This window comes from Gorilla gorilla, chromosome 2 (assembly GCF_029281585.2).
Source record: "Gorilla gorilla gorilla isolate KB3781 chromosome 2, NHGRI_mGorGor1-v2.1_pri, whole genome shotgun sequence".
Lineage (NCBI taxonomy): Eukaryota > Metazoa > Chordata > Mammalia > Primates > Hominidae > Gorilla > Gorilla gorilla.
The window spans coordinates 37566093-37579237 of NC_086017.1; the positions used below are offsets into that span (position 1 = coordinate 37566093).

At 46.4% G+C, this 13145-nt stretch overlaps 1 protein-coding gene across 2 annotated transcripts; it reads right to left on the reverse strand.

Annotated features, from left to right (window-relative positions):
• Positions 1-1016: 1016 nt before the first annotated feature.
• EOMES (eomesodermin) lies at positions 1017-7297 on the reverse strand. 2 transcript variants are annotated; one of them, XM_004033777.5, is made up of 6 exons: positions 6013-7297; positions 4789-4943; positions 3979-4100; positions 3372-3530; positions 3224-3285; positions 1017-2392 (listed from the first exon to the last, which is right to left on the reverse strand). In XM_004033777.5, the coding sequence occupies exons 1-6, from the start codon at positions 6897-6899 to the stop codon at positions 1711-1713; spliced, it is 2067 nt and encodes a 688-aa protein (XP_004033825.2). In that variant the 5' UTR covers positions 6900-7297; the 3' UTR covers positions 1017-1710. The 2 variants fall into 2 exon arrangements, with proteins under 2 accessions (XP_004033825.2, XP_018878442.2); XM_019022897.4 differs by having other exon boundaries at positions 1017-2449.
• Positions 7298-13145: the final 5848 nt, after the last annotated feature.

Here is a 13145-nt window from a genome sequence, read left to right on the forward strand (position 1 = left end):
CGGCAGCCGGCGGCGGCGGGTGCGCAGCGTCTGGGTTCAGAAGAAAGCCGCAGGTGGGCGCAGAAGCTGAGCTGTGTGCAGCCCCCCGCGCCGCCGCGCCCCAGGGGCCCTGAACTGGTGGGCGCTCAAAGGGCCACGGGGGTTCCCAGGGAGCCTAGGTGGGCCTAAGGATGGGTGGCCCCAAGTAAGCCTAGAAAAAAGCCCAGAGAACTTAGTGGCCAGGCGCGCTGACAGAGCCTGGTCTCCAAGAACCAGAAGCGGAGGTTTTCGAGGCTTGGTTAAGTCTGTTGTGGGCAATCGGCAGTAATCGTCCCTCCCCCGTTCCCCCGCCCCTCTCCCCGCCCCGCCAACACCCATTGTCCAGACTTCCCAGTGGGGTAAGGAAATAGCCCCATTCCACTTCAAGGAAAAAAGAAGATAAACAAAACATCCCCACCCCCACATGACTACAGTATCCAGTTAGAGATTCTAGAGCCTTCCGTGGAGGTAGGGGATGGGTGAGGCACTGTTAAAGCTGAAAACGATACAGGAGGAAGCAAAATGAGATCTTTAAAGCAAAGATGAAAACCCCAACAGCACAGAAGACAGAGCTATGTCCGTTCCCTTACTGAACCACATTTATTAAAAATGACTAAGACTGTACATAAAAATCCAAGATCTCTAAAATGCCTATAGGAGCTGTGGTATCAGGTTTTAGTTTCTTCACATTACCAAGTTAGGGAGAGGGGATGGCGCAAGAAGAGGATGAAACAGGAGTTTTCCTTAAACACGGTTCAAGTTAGTACATAGTAGCTGAATACATTCTTAACTATCTAAGAAGTAAACAGAATATTCCCAAATATCATGGGGATGATGAAACTCTCCCCTTGCCCCTGCAGCTGTTAAGTGATTTGCAAATTCCTTACAAAGCCAAAGCACCAGTTTTACATTATCCCAGACACCTATGTAGACTATTTGTACAATATATACCACATTATTCTATAGTGTATCTAAACACACAACTGTACACTTTTAAATTCTTTTTTTTTTTTTTTTTTTGGTGACTCCTTTCCTTGCTCTCTCCTGAGTCCCACTGGCCACCCCAGCACACAGCAGAGGCCTAGCAAGTCTCAAGTGAGGCAATCCTGGACTAGGGCAAACATGGCTTGTTCCAAAAGCCGGGGGTTAAGGAATCAAAGTCAGGTGAAACTATCACTTTCACAAAAGCTTTTCTTGACTCCTGGGCCTAGTATCTTTTGCCCCTGGCAGAATGTAACAGCAAACGTCTCCTTCTGAAACGGAAGGCCCAGCCCTCTTTCAGAAGCAAAACACCTTAACACTTGGCTTCTATTTGCTTAAGAATTTACAAATAGAAATGAGAATCAAAGGTTTTAACTCATCTGATAGCACTGGGCACTCAATGTTCACAGCCTGCTTCTTTGAATGGTTAGTGTCTCTCCAATAAATAAATACAGAACCTTGGATACCCTTCGAATTTTAAAATACCTTAAAGTCTTCCATTAATCTTATTTTTAAAAAATGCTAGGTTTGTTTCAGTTACCTGCAGCAATCAAAAAGCTTTGGCACCTTCTTTTAGAGAATTGCACAAAACAGGATGCATCAAGGTGGAAGGCAAACATCTTTTTGGCAACCTAGGCAAAGAAGACAACAAAAAACACCACCAAGTCCATCTGCAAAAAGTTAGCTAATTTTTGAGGTTAAAATAACTCTTTAGGGAGTTGTGTAAAAAGCATAATACCCTCCCATGCCTTTTGAGGTGTCTTTACTATACTCTTCAGCATTAATGTCCTCACACTTTATGGAGGGTGAATTTTCATTACTGGAGTTGCTAGGAGACAGCCGCCTTCGCTTACAAGCACTGGTGTATACTCCTGAATCATTGGAATCTAGAGATTTGATGGAAGGGGGTGTCTCTATCCAAGAAGAGCCAATTTCCTCTTTCACTTTCTCCTTGGAGAGCTGATCTTCAGAGAACACAGTGGGGCTTGTTCTGGAGGTCCATGGTAGTCCAGCTGCCATCTTCCTCTGGTAAGAACCTCGACCTCCCCACCCTGCCATTGCAGGAAAGGTTGGGTCGGGGTAATACCCCAGGGCATGGGATGTCTGAAGGGGCAAGGATTTAATGCCATATGGGAGCAATGTGCTAGAAGTATATTCAGATTCATAGGAACTGATGTCTAGTTTGTTGGTCCCAGGTTGCTGGACAGGCGTGACAAGCCACCGCTGGGGAGGGTTGGCCACCTCTTCGCTCTGTTGGGGTGAAAGGAGGCCGTTGGTCTGTGGCACGGTTCTCTCGCCATTATAATAGCGGGCTTGAGGTAAAGTGTTGACAAAGGGCTCCGGGAAGAAGGATTGAACGCCGTACCGACCTCCAGGGACAATCTGATGGGATCTAGGAGAATCCGTGGGAGATGGAGTTAACCTGTCATTTTCTGAAGCGGTGTACATGCTACAATATAAAGAGAAACACTTAAAAAAAAAAAAACCCTAATGTTGTCCCCAAACAAACCACCTCCCAGAAATGAAAAAGGCTTGTGTTGCTTATCTACACCGAAAGTGCTGGTCTGTTGGGCTGAAAGAACAGAGGCAGGAGATGCACTGGCCCATTTTAGCTGGACTCTTGGCTTATTGGGAAAAATTTCCCACCATGCAAGAAAAAGTTTCCTCCTAGGCATCAAGTATTTAAACTATAGAAAATCTACCTTTACTAGTCCTAGAACATGAAAAACTCAGATCAAACCTCCTTTGTCAATGTGATGGAAAAAACACTGGCTGTGGCGGTAGAAAACTCAGATTTTAAAAAGAGCAGGGCCTTGCTGTTTCGTGTTGTGAAATTACATCCTCTTAGTTTCAGTTTTTTCTTATGTTAAAAAAAAAAGTGGGGGTGGGGGAGAGTAATAATATCTGCTCTTGGGAGGATAAAAAAATGGATCAAATGAAAAGAAAGGTATATAAATGCAGATTCTTAAAATTTCAAATCTTCACTCAAATGCTAAAAAAAACTCTTCATTTTTAAGTCCTTAACATTTCTTCAGAAATTAACACAACCTTTCTGAGAAAAATCTAAAGCAAGATTAGCAAAGGAAAAAATTTTGGAAAAAGAAAAATATGTAAAAATCCCAAAGGTAAAAGCTCTTCCTAAAATACATTATCCGCAAAGTGCCTGTTGACGTATGTCCTGTTCAGAGATGATCAGGCAAGTGTGGATAAAAGCTGCACTTACGAATCATAGTTGTCTCTGAAGCCTTTTGCAAAGGGGTTATGATCAATCTTTAGTTGAGTAATCTAGATAGGGGAGAAAAACAGTCATTGAGTGCTTTATCATGCTGGACCTTAGCTTTACAGATTCTTGAGATGTCTGGGACACTCACATCGGTGTTTTGGTAGGCAGTCACTGCAATGAATTGCGTTTCTGAGAAGGTAAAGCTCTGGGTCTTTGAGGGCTCATTCAAGTCCTCCACGCCATCCTCTGTAACTTCAACAATATGCAGTCGGGGCTGGTATTTGTGTAAGGATTGTAAGACTATCATCTGGAAAGAGTACAGAAAAAAAGCCTCTTAGTGGTTCAACAAGATTAGATTTTGACAAATTATGTATTTTGGTATTGGACTTCTAAATGCTCCTCACTAACAGCTTTGTTTATTGCAAGTTTAAAGGTCTCATTATTGCCCCCCCTTTTTTTTTGAAATTTAAATCATAGCTGGGTGTGTGGTTTTGATAGATATGCTTTCCTCTTGGTTTCCTAAATTCCCAAAATACTTCACTATTTCTGTTCTTAATAGTCAACTCACTGTTATCGAAATCCAATAAGAAAGTGAAGATGAGAAAGGTCAAAAGAACAAAAATGGTTAGAAATAGGCGAGCAAACAGGTCACAAATGCAAATATTATAAATACAGTGAAAAGAGTAGGGACTCTTATTAGAAAAAAGACTTATAGTCAAAGCCAGAAGATACCCCCTCCTGCTCTGTCACTCTACCTGGGTGTTGTTGTTATTTGCGCCTTTGTTATTGGTGAGTTTTAATTTCCCGAATGAAATCTCCTGTCTCATCCAGTGGGAACCAGTATTAGGAGACTCTGGGTGAACATACATTTTGTTGCCTAAGAGAAAATGAAACAAAACACAAAACCCAAGCATTTAGGGCTGTTTACAAATGGAGAAAGCGGAGGGATGTCTCTTAGCTATGAGCAAGATATAAGAGCTAGACTTACAGTTGGTCTCCCAGTAAAAGTTGCTTAAAGAGGCCAGTGGAGACCAGCAGGACTACATCGATATCCCTCCCAGGCCCCTGTGCTTCCAACCTTCCTTGCACTAGGGACTCCTCTGAATGGCATTTCAGAATTTAGAAACGGAGCTAACAAGAGATGACTCTTGAAGGTCAATCTGGGGCCTTCTAAAGCTGTAAGGGCAACATCCGATGGAAGACAGTTGGATATTTATGGGTGAACTAAACTTTGGCTGGGCTTTCTCAAGTGAACATTAGAATCCCAGGAGCCCTTCCCACCCGGAGAGCTTATGACTACTGATTTGTTAAACGTAGGGATTGGGGGGTGGGGTGATGTCTTAGTTAAAGGTTCTAAATATCTATATATTGGCAGACAAGAAATCTGACTTAGCAAATTCTCCTCTCCGTCAAACAAGCAACTCAAAGACACTCATACTAACACCTCTAGGCCTCAGAATGGAAGGGGAAAAAAAAGTGCTACATTTAAATGTGAGTTGTGTGAGTCGAGGGTTACGATTTCTTCCCGCCCGTTCCTCCCCGGCCTGAGCCTCTTCTCTGCTCACCCTGCATGTTATTGTCGGCTTTGCCACAGGTCACCCATTTGCCCCCCTGGAAGCGCCAGTGGTTGGGGTCCGCCAGCACCACCTCTACGAACACATTGTAGTGGGCAGTGGGATTGAGTCCGTTTATGTTGAAGCTCAAGAAAGGAAACATGCGCCTGTGCAAGGGAATAGAATCAGGAAAATCGATTTAAATTGGGATGTCCTAGAACAGGCCCAGGCCCCAGCGGGTTCCCCAGACACCTGGGATAGGGTCGGAACACATTTAAAAGTTTGCAGTGAACAGAATGCTGGTAGATCAAGTGGTCTGAAACTATGTAAAATATTTTTGAGTTGGCAACTCTTGGAACCTTTCCGTCTTTTCAAAAAAAAAAAAAAAAAAAAAAAGCTTGACCCAACATCGGTATATCCCAAATTCGCGTGCTTCCGAAGGCTCATATTCTCGGCCCTTTCAGACGCTCTTACAATTTTTCTCCTAGAATGTTAAAAACTACTAATTTTTAAATGCACCATTTTGAAAAGTACCAGAGAACAATATTAGGTTATTCTTGTTAAAAATATATATTAAAACTTTAGGCTAAAAGTCCCCTTTGAGTGCCCCTCTCTCAGCACCCACCCCTCCCTTTCCCCAGAAGTAGCCAGTGTTAGCAGTTGGATGTATATCAGAACTTTCTCGCGCACCGAACCCGAGCCAGGTCTGGCTCCAGGGCAGATCTAACCACCTACTCGGACCGAGCTTCCGAGGCCGGCGCTCTAGCCTTCACGCCCACCTCCCGGAGACGCCCCGTGGAGACCCTGGCGCCTAAAACTGCGGGAGCCCATCTACTGCGCTCAGGTGGCCAGCTCTTGAGCCTTCCCTATCCGTGGCTCCTTGCCGGCATGCAGGCATGCACCAGCATACCGCCGAGCAGGAGGATCTAACGAATCCAGCTTGTGGACATGCCCTAATTTCCATTTCCGCCTCCTCCAGGTCTGTTCAGGTGAGGATGATGGGCGGGAAAAGCGGTGTACAGCCGTAACATTGGCACCCTGCAAGAGCCGCCGGGGCACTGACACAGAGGGACGCCGCATTGGAGATGCGGTGTCTACGGAGATTTATTGCGCGCGGTGAAACACTCTAAGCACCGCGCGGAACAACTGGGTTCAGCTCCCTCATCCCGGACCTTCCCCAGGACCACACGTCACCCTTTATCCCCGAACCCAGGGGCCCCTCCACGCTGCGCTCACCTGCCCTGTTTCGTAATGATCATCTCAGTTTGGTGGCGGTGGAATTTGAGCCACAGAGGCCGGTTGCACAGGTAGACGTGGGCACGGAAGCCAGAACCTGGAACCCCCAGGCCCCCCAGTCCTCCGCAAGATCCCGCCGCTGCGGCTCCAGGGTACGGCCCGTAGAGCGGAGCCCCCTGGCTGTACTGATAGGTGCCCGGGCCGCCGCCCCCGCCGCTGCTACCGCCCGCGCCACTGCCCGCACCGGCTCCTGGGCCGAACTGCGCCCTCCCGGGTGGGCACACAGCCGCAGGGAAGCCGCCGGGGGGCAGCATGGAGCCGTAGGGGTAGCGCGCCCCGTTAGGAGCCGGGTACACAGGTCCGTGGGGCGCCCCAGCCGCCGCCTGGTACGGGAAGAGTGAGCAGGGCGCAGCCAGCTCCGACCCCTGAGGACCGGGGGACTGGAGGTAGTACCGCTCGGAGCTCAGGCTGTCCATGGAGTAGCGCGCAGTGGCCGCAGCCGCGGCGGCGGCGGCGGCGGCGGCGGCGGCTGCAGCGGCGGAGGGCAGCTCCTCCTCCCCGCAGGGGGAGCCCTTGCGGCCGTCCGGGGGCCCCGGTTTGGCCACTGCCGCAGCGCTGGCAAATGCGTCCCCGGCGTCGGTGTCACTAAGCATGGCCGCGGGGGCCCCTGCGCTGGCGGCTGCGGGCTCCCCGCTCACCGCCTCGCAGGAGAGACTGCCGGAAAACTTCTTGGACGCTTTGTCTAAGTCCAACTTCTGAGGAGAGGGGGCCGCGCCGGGGAGGTGGCCAGCGCTCCCGCCGCTGCCGCCTCGCGCACTCTCCAGCGGGTAGAAGTGCGCGCCAGGCAGGTTCACTGAGCTCACCAAGAGCTGCTCCCCTAACTGCATGCTTTGCAAAGCGCAGACGGCAGCTGGCTGCTTCCTCTCCTCCCGTGGCCTTATTATAAAGGCAGGATGGGGGAGCCAGCGCCCTCTTCCGAGGGGAAGGTAACTTCCCCTTCCTCCCGCGCCGGGGCTACCCACCTGCCGACTCGCGGGCCGCTACTGCGCGTACTGGCGCGCCCTGAATCCAGCGTCCTTTCCGGAAGGAAAGCGCCGTGAGTTGGAAAGCAGGAGGTGGAAACTAACCCAGAAGCCCTCTCCTTTTCCTTCCTCGTACCTCTTGCTCCTCAGGACCCCCACCCTCCTCCCAGGCTCACACGCTGGAAGAAGGTGACTTAGATCTTTGTCCCCATCCACCCACTAGCCCGCGCCTTTCTGCCCTTTTTCAATTGCCAAAGCATCGGTCAAGTTGACCACTTGGAAACTTACGGGCTGTCACTAGCTGCTTTATATATTTGCGGCCAGGGAGGGGCTTCCCGGCCTCACAGCCCGGAGACCCTCCTATTGGCTGATGGAGGTGACACTAATTCAATTAGGCATTTACTAATTGGATCAAGTCGCCTGCGACTTTCTTTTCCTTTAGCCTGATTTTTTTTTGGGACTGCGTCCCGCTGTGATAATCAATCCTGGTGTCTGTAATTTCGCCGGAATTTAGGGGGACAAAGTTTGGGGTCTCCTTAGCGGTGTCCACGCGCATTAGTCATCTCAGCCCTCCGCTGGAGGAATGAGATGGCTGGAGCAGATTTTAGAGGCCAGAGAGAGAAAGACTCTTCAAGCTGATAGCTTGCAGGGAAGCACCCGTCCCGGAGGCTGGGGAAACTGGGGCGAGTTGGAGACAGGCCCAAGGAAGTCTCTTTCCTCGTCGGAAGCTGTAACTTCAAAGCACACCTTCCTCTTGTCGAAGGCAAACTCCCTGGCCTTCAACGCACAGGAACCACTTTTTGTTTGTTCCCATCCTTTTACCCAGTGGGAAAGGTTTGTAGAGAGGAAACTCGCGCTAAGCTTTTGGGATTCCGGGGACGGCCAGAGCACATTGCCATCCTCGAGGACCTAAGCTCTCAGCTTCTAAATCAGAAGCTTGGAGAGGGTAGGGTACTGGAGACAGGACAAGAGTGAAACTAAGCGAGCTAACACCAACTTCATACTCACGCCAACACAACTGCTTTCGGGGAGACAGTCACTTTTATTCCCCACAATTTAAAATCCTTTCTGCTCAGTTTTCCTGATCCCGGATTCCGTCCCTTCACCACCATCTTCAGTTAGGCCTGACACCAAGAAACAAAGCTTCCCTAACAGCCCCACGGTTAGGATTCCCTGCGCCTCTGCTCTGCGGCAAATACAGAAGGTAGAATAATTAGTGAAATAATCAGTTTGATATTGAATTAAACTCCAGCTGCTTGTTTCTTCGCTGCTTTTCCTCAGATAGATTCAAGAGCGGGGCCGTCATATTTTATCGTTTCATTATTACAGAAGCGGGGGGCACGTTTCGTTGCGGATAAGGAGAAGCCTGAATATTCGCTGTTAATAAGCAATTACAGACGCCTCCAGTAATCGCTCCGGGAGCGCATTTTCCGGCTGAGATGTCGGGACTCTGCTTCCCCAACCGAACGCGATCACACGGGAAACTCTTCGCCCACAACAGATGAGGTGGCCAAAGGATTGCTGAGCGCGCACACGCAAGTGTAGAACCGTGCGAAGCTTTCCAACCCAGTTTTCCAACCACAGCAGCACCAACATCGGCATGTCTGGGGTCTTCGAGAACGAGGTCCTTAATGCACTTGGACTCTCCAGGGCATTTATCACGGTTTTTTTTTTTTTTTTTTTTGATGTGTGTGTTCGCGCGCTCGCGCGCTCGCGTGTGTGTGGTGGTGAAACCCAGGAGTGCGCGAAGATTTTCAGGGTCAAGGCACAGCCACAGGGGAGGGGGCAAGTTGAGACTAGTGGGCTGGGGCGGTGGCCTTGTAGGTCCTGGGACAGAGTGGCCAGGAGCAGATCGCCAGAAAGCTGGTACTGAGCGCGTTCTGCCCTGCGCTTCCTGCGTTTTGTGTCATCAGTATAGTTAGTGTTTGGCACGGCTGTTTTGATCACTACGCTGTCCATGCCTTCCTCCCCTGCTTTAGTGTTATTTTGACCCAAGGAAGTCTCGAACATTGATTGTTCAAGTAGTATAGCTCTGTGAATACTTCGTGATTGTCAACGTGAAGATCCCGTGAGGGGTACGCGAGCTCAAGGAAAGAAAGGGGCCGCGCAGCTTGGGCGGCTTGGACGACGTATCTATCCCTGGGCTAGCGGGTCCTGATTACTATTCGTGGGATCCTCCACATTATCCTTGACCTGAGTTGCAAGATATCTAAGGCAAAAGTAGAGATGAGAAATCTCCCTAATGTGAGACCTAATCTCACGTTATTTGGAGCTAGGGTGGCCAAAGGTACATGACAGTTTTGCGCTTTAACAAAGCAAGAAGCGGGCCTCGGCGTCCGTTCAAAATGCTTTTGACGCAGCCAGGGAAGCGCTTCGCGTGGCAAAGTGCCATCGCAGGCAACAGGCATCGTTCCGACCCACTCTGGCGCGAATAACGCGGGCCAGCTGTCCCCCGAGCCACATCAGAAAGCGTTGATTTTATTCCAGCCCCAGAGCAAGCTTTTGAAAGCGCATGAGTTCAGTATGAGCACCACCTAATTATTAAATATACACACGATGTGTATAATTAGAATTTGTATTGATTCTTGGGGACAGGAAATTTTGGTTCATATCTACCCACTTCCCCAATAAATCTATTATTTTTCCCAAACTTCAACACATTTTACATATGGAGGAGCAAAGACAAATTCAAAGAGAATAAAAATTCAGTTTCTATAAAACTACTCTAGGACCCAGGATTTTTGGAACATGGAAAATATGTACATAATATTATATTACATATTGTATTACATTACATTTGTAAGTATATGTTACAAATTCTCTTTAAAATAATGAAAAGCACTGTTTCAGCTACAGATCTTTTTTTTCTGGCTGAAGATAAAAAATCTCATTTAATGGTTCCTCTGTGTTAATTAGCTAATCACATTATTATTATTATTACATTTAGAATATACTAGTCTAGAATGCCTGGAGAGTTATAGATGAGCAAGTCTGTGATTTCCTGCTTCAAATGGGCTTTCCTTTTGCTGGCTCAATATTATAGCCAGGGGAAGACATAAAAAATATTTTCACGTGTCCCAGCCACACTTTGAAATCCAGGCACTCCTTTCCAGAAGTAGGAATAGAAAAGAAAGCCAAAGCAGTGGCTTAAGTGAACATGTCAGGCAGCACCCTCCTTAGACTGGGTGGGCAAATAACAGAGCCTTCCAGCCTGTTTGCTGTTTGATTTCAATTACACCCCAAGCTTCATGAAATCCAAATGAGACTTTTATTGAAAGGTGCCTGGTTTTATGTGGCTCAACTGACAGTGTATTGGAATACATTGAACAAAAACATCAACACTGGGGAGGAAACATGGAAACCCCTTGAAACCCCAGACCCAAATACCTGCTGGATTAACTCAAATCTTGTACCTTTCAGCCTGAGATGGAGCAAGCAGGAATCTTTAAAGGCTACCAGGAAGCCAAGGCCAAGTCTGTGTGTGAACACATTAAAGATCTCACGCTCTATTGTTCTGAGGAATAATACCAACTTCATACCACTGTCTTGGTCGAAGTTATTGCCAACTTGACCAGATGACCTCTTTATCTCTTTCTCCCCCTTAAAGGTAACCACTATCCATGCATTGATCTTTTAAAAGCAAAACTGAGAAGCATTTGGTTGGAATAGGATTATTATACATGAAATACATTTACACACATATGGGTATGTTACAGAGGTGAGTTATAGATGAGTGCAATGATATATGGTTTACCTCTCCCCATGTGCCACCCACCCCCCACAACCAAGGGGGCCCATATAAATGTCCCAATAAATACTATTATTTTCACCCCCACTAAAAACGTGTTATCAAAACACTGTCCATGTTATTCAAACACTTTGTAAATTCTGAGCAGACTTGCCGCCGGTTCTCCTTTTAACCCTAGGAAAACATTCCAACATTAACCGGTCACCAGCGCTTCGCCTGGACTCTGGGAAAGCGTCAATGGGTTTTTTGTGGTGAGTTGGTCCTTTTACTATTTATCTATGGCCCTTTCTTTGTTGATGTTACATTTTATTTCACCATCTCAGGTTCACTCTTTGGCCCTTTGTTCTCTGATGGCCAGATCTGCCACCTCTGCTGTGCTTTCCAAAGAGGGAGGGAGCTTTAATCACCGTTAGGTTGTTCATGTTTCATTTTTTTTTTAAGCAAATGTCCTGTAAGATAAAACATCTTGGCAAAGACAAGCAGTGTTGATTCTGCTGACAAGAGCAAGATACTCCCACCAAAAGTTTCACTTTTATAAGAATTTTTAGAATTTATATTTCACCATGACACTGAAATACACTGACCACTTGCTTTACAAAAAAACAAAAACAAAACAAAACAAAAAAACCCCAAACCAGAGCTACACATGTGTGACGTGAAGTGTTATATTAAACCCATGGTATTTTTTTCAACAAAAATGACCAATTTAAACTATTATCTTTGCTCTAAGTCTATATATCTACATTGCTAATGCACTTTGTGGTTCACTGTTAAAATATGAGGAGGTGAAGGAATCCTGAAATGGAAGTTAATAAATAAACACACTAATAGTTGCTTATTACAAAAGATAAATTATCTTCTCCTAAAGATTGAATCAAGAGTCTTTGGCAATAGCACAAAATCATGACTTACCTTTTTTATGAAAGTATTTTTTAGACTGCTAATGAATTTCTGTATTTAGCTGCTGTTTTATCATCATCATTATCATCATCTTTTTCTTCTTCCTCATCATGTATATGGGAATATATAATAACAAGAAAAGCCACATTAGGCAAAGAAAGTAAAACACTCTCAAGAAAGTGTATTGGGAACGTTTGGCTAATTGTTGCTACACTATATATGCAAGTTATGCGGGGTTCCATCTATCTTGCTCATTTTTCTACCCTGAAAAGCCTGGAGCACAGTAGGTGCTTATCAATTAAATGAAAAGATTTACTAAACCTGTGTGCTGGAACAGCTAACAGAGGTCAGGGACAGTGTCAGGTCTTAGGCTTTATAACCACAAGGACTAAAGTAAAGTTTTTTCCTAAGAGAAAAAGAAAACAAAGATCTTTCTAAATTAAAAGACGTGACATTTTCATCTTTCTCAGACTTTAAAATTTATCATTTTTAAGACCTTTTCTATCTCAAGATTCTTACATTGTTGCGTGGCCTTTGTCTGTATGTCCATGCTAAGCTTCTTCCATAGCAAAATAGAAAAAAAGAAGTTAGTGCTGGAATTGTAGTACAGCTGCTAAGGGAAGCAAACACCATGTCACCAAGGAGAAATGTTAACCTGAATGTAAATCAATTGTACATTACTAACAGAGTTGACAGAGTCTATGAAAATTAATGTTTCAACAGAAGGCACACCTATGATACAGGTGCAGCAAGATGTCTACACAACAGGTGGGCAGAACCCAAATCCTGTTGACCAAGGCTTCAATATGACAGGGGTAGCTGGAATTCCCCAATCCAGACCCTATGTGAGAAAAGTAGGGAGAGGAAGTTTGGGTTGGGGGCAGAAATAAGTAAGCCCATAACATAACCAAGTAAGAAACAGTGAGAGGGAAGGAGAAAGGAAGGACAGACAACAGGATAGAAAACCGTCGCCGTCATTCCTTAAAGGTCTCCCTTTCCAGACTTCTAAGAGAAAACAGAACCTTGTATTCAGAATTGTATGTATTTGTGGCTGTAACCTTTACTATCTTTGTGAGTCTGGGAAAGCTCTTTAACTTCTGTGTGCCTCAATTTCCCCACTTGTATAACAGCATAATTAATATGAAGCAATTAGAACAGCACCTGGCACCTACATAGGAAGTCTTTCCTACTACTCGCCATTACACTTAGACTGAGCTTACTTTTTACCGTTCTTACTAAGATACTGGAGCTAAATGAGGATGAATAAACCTTAGTCTTTTTCCTCCCAGGGATTCCCAGTCCGATGGGGGAGGCCAGGAGCAAACAGGTCAAAAGCAACGTGAACCATGGGTAGGAAGCAGGAGGGAGTCAGTCAGAACCAAAGAGAGTCCCCAGTTACTCTAGCAGCTCTTCTTTATTTCCCCGAAAGGGGAAATCAAGTGCCCTCCCGGTGAGCTCGGCTG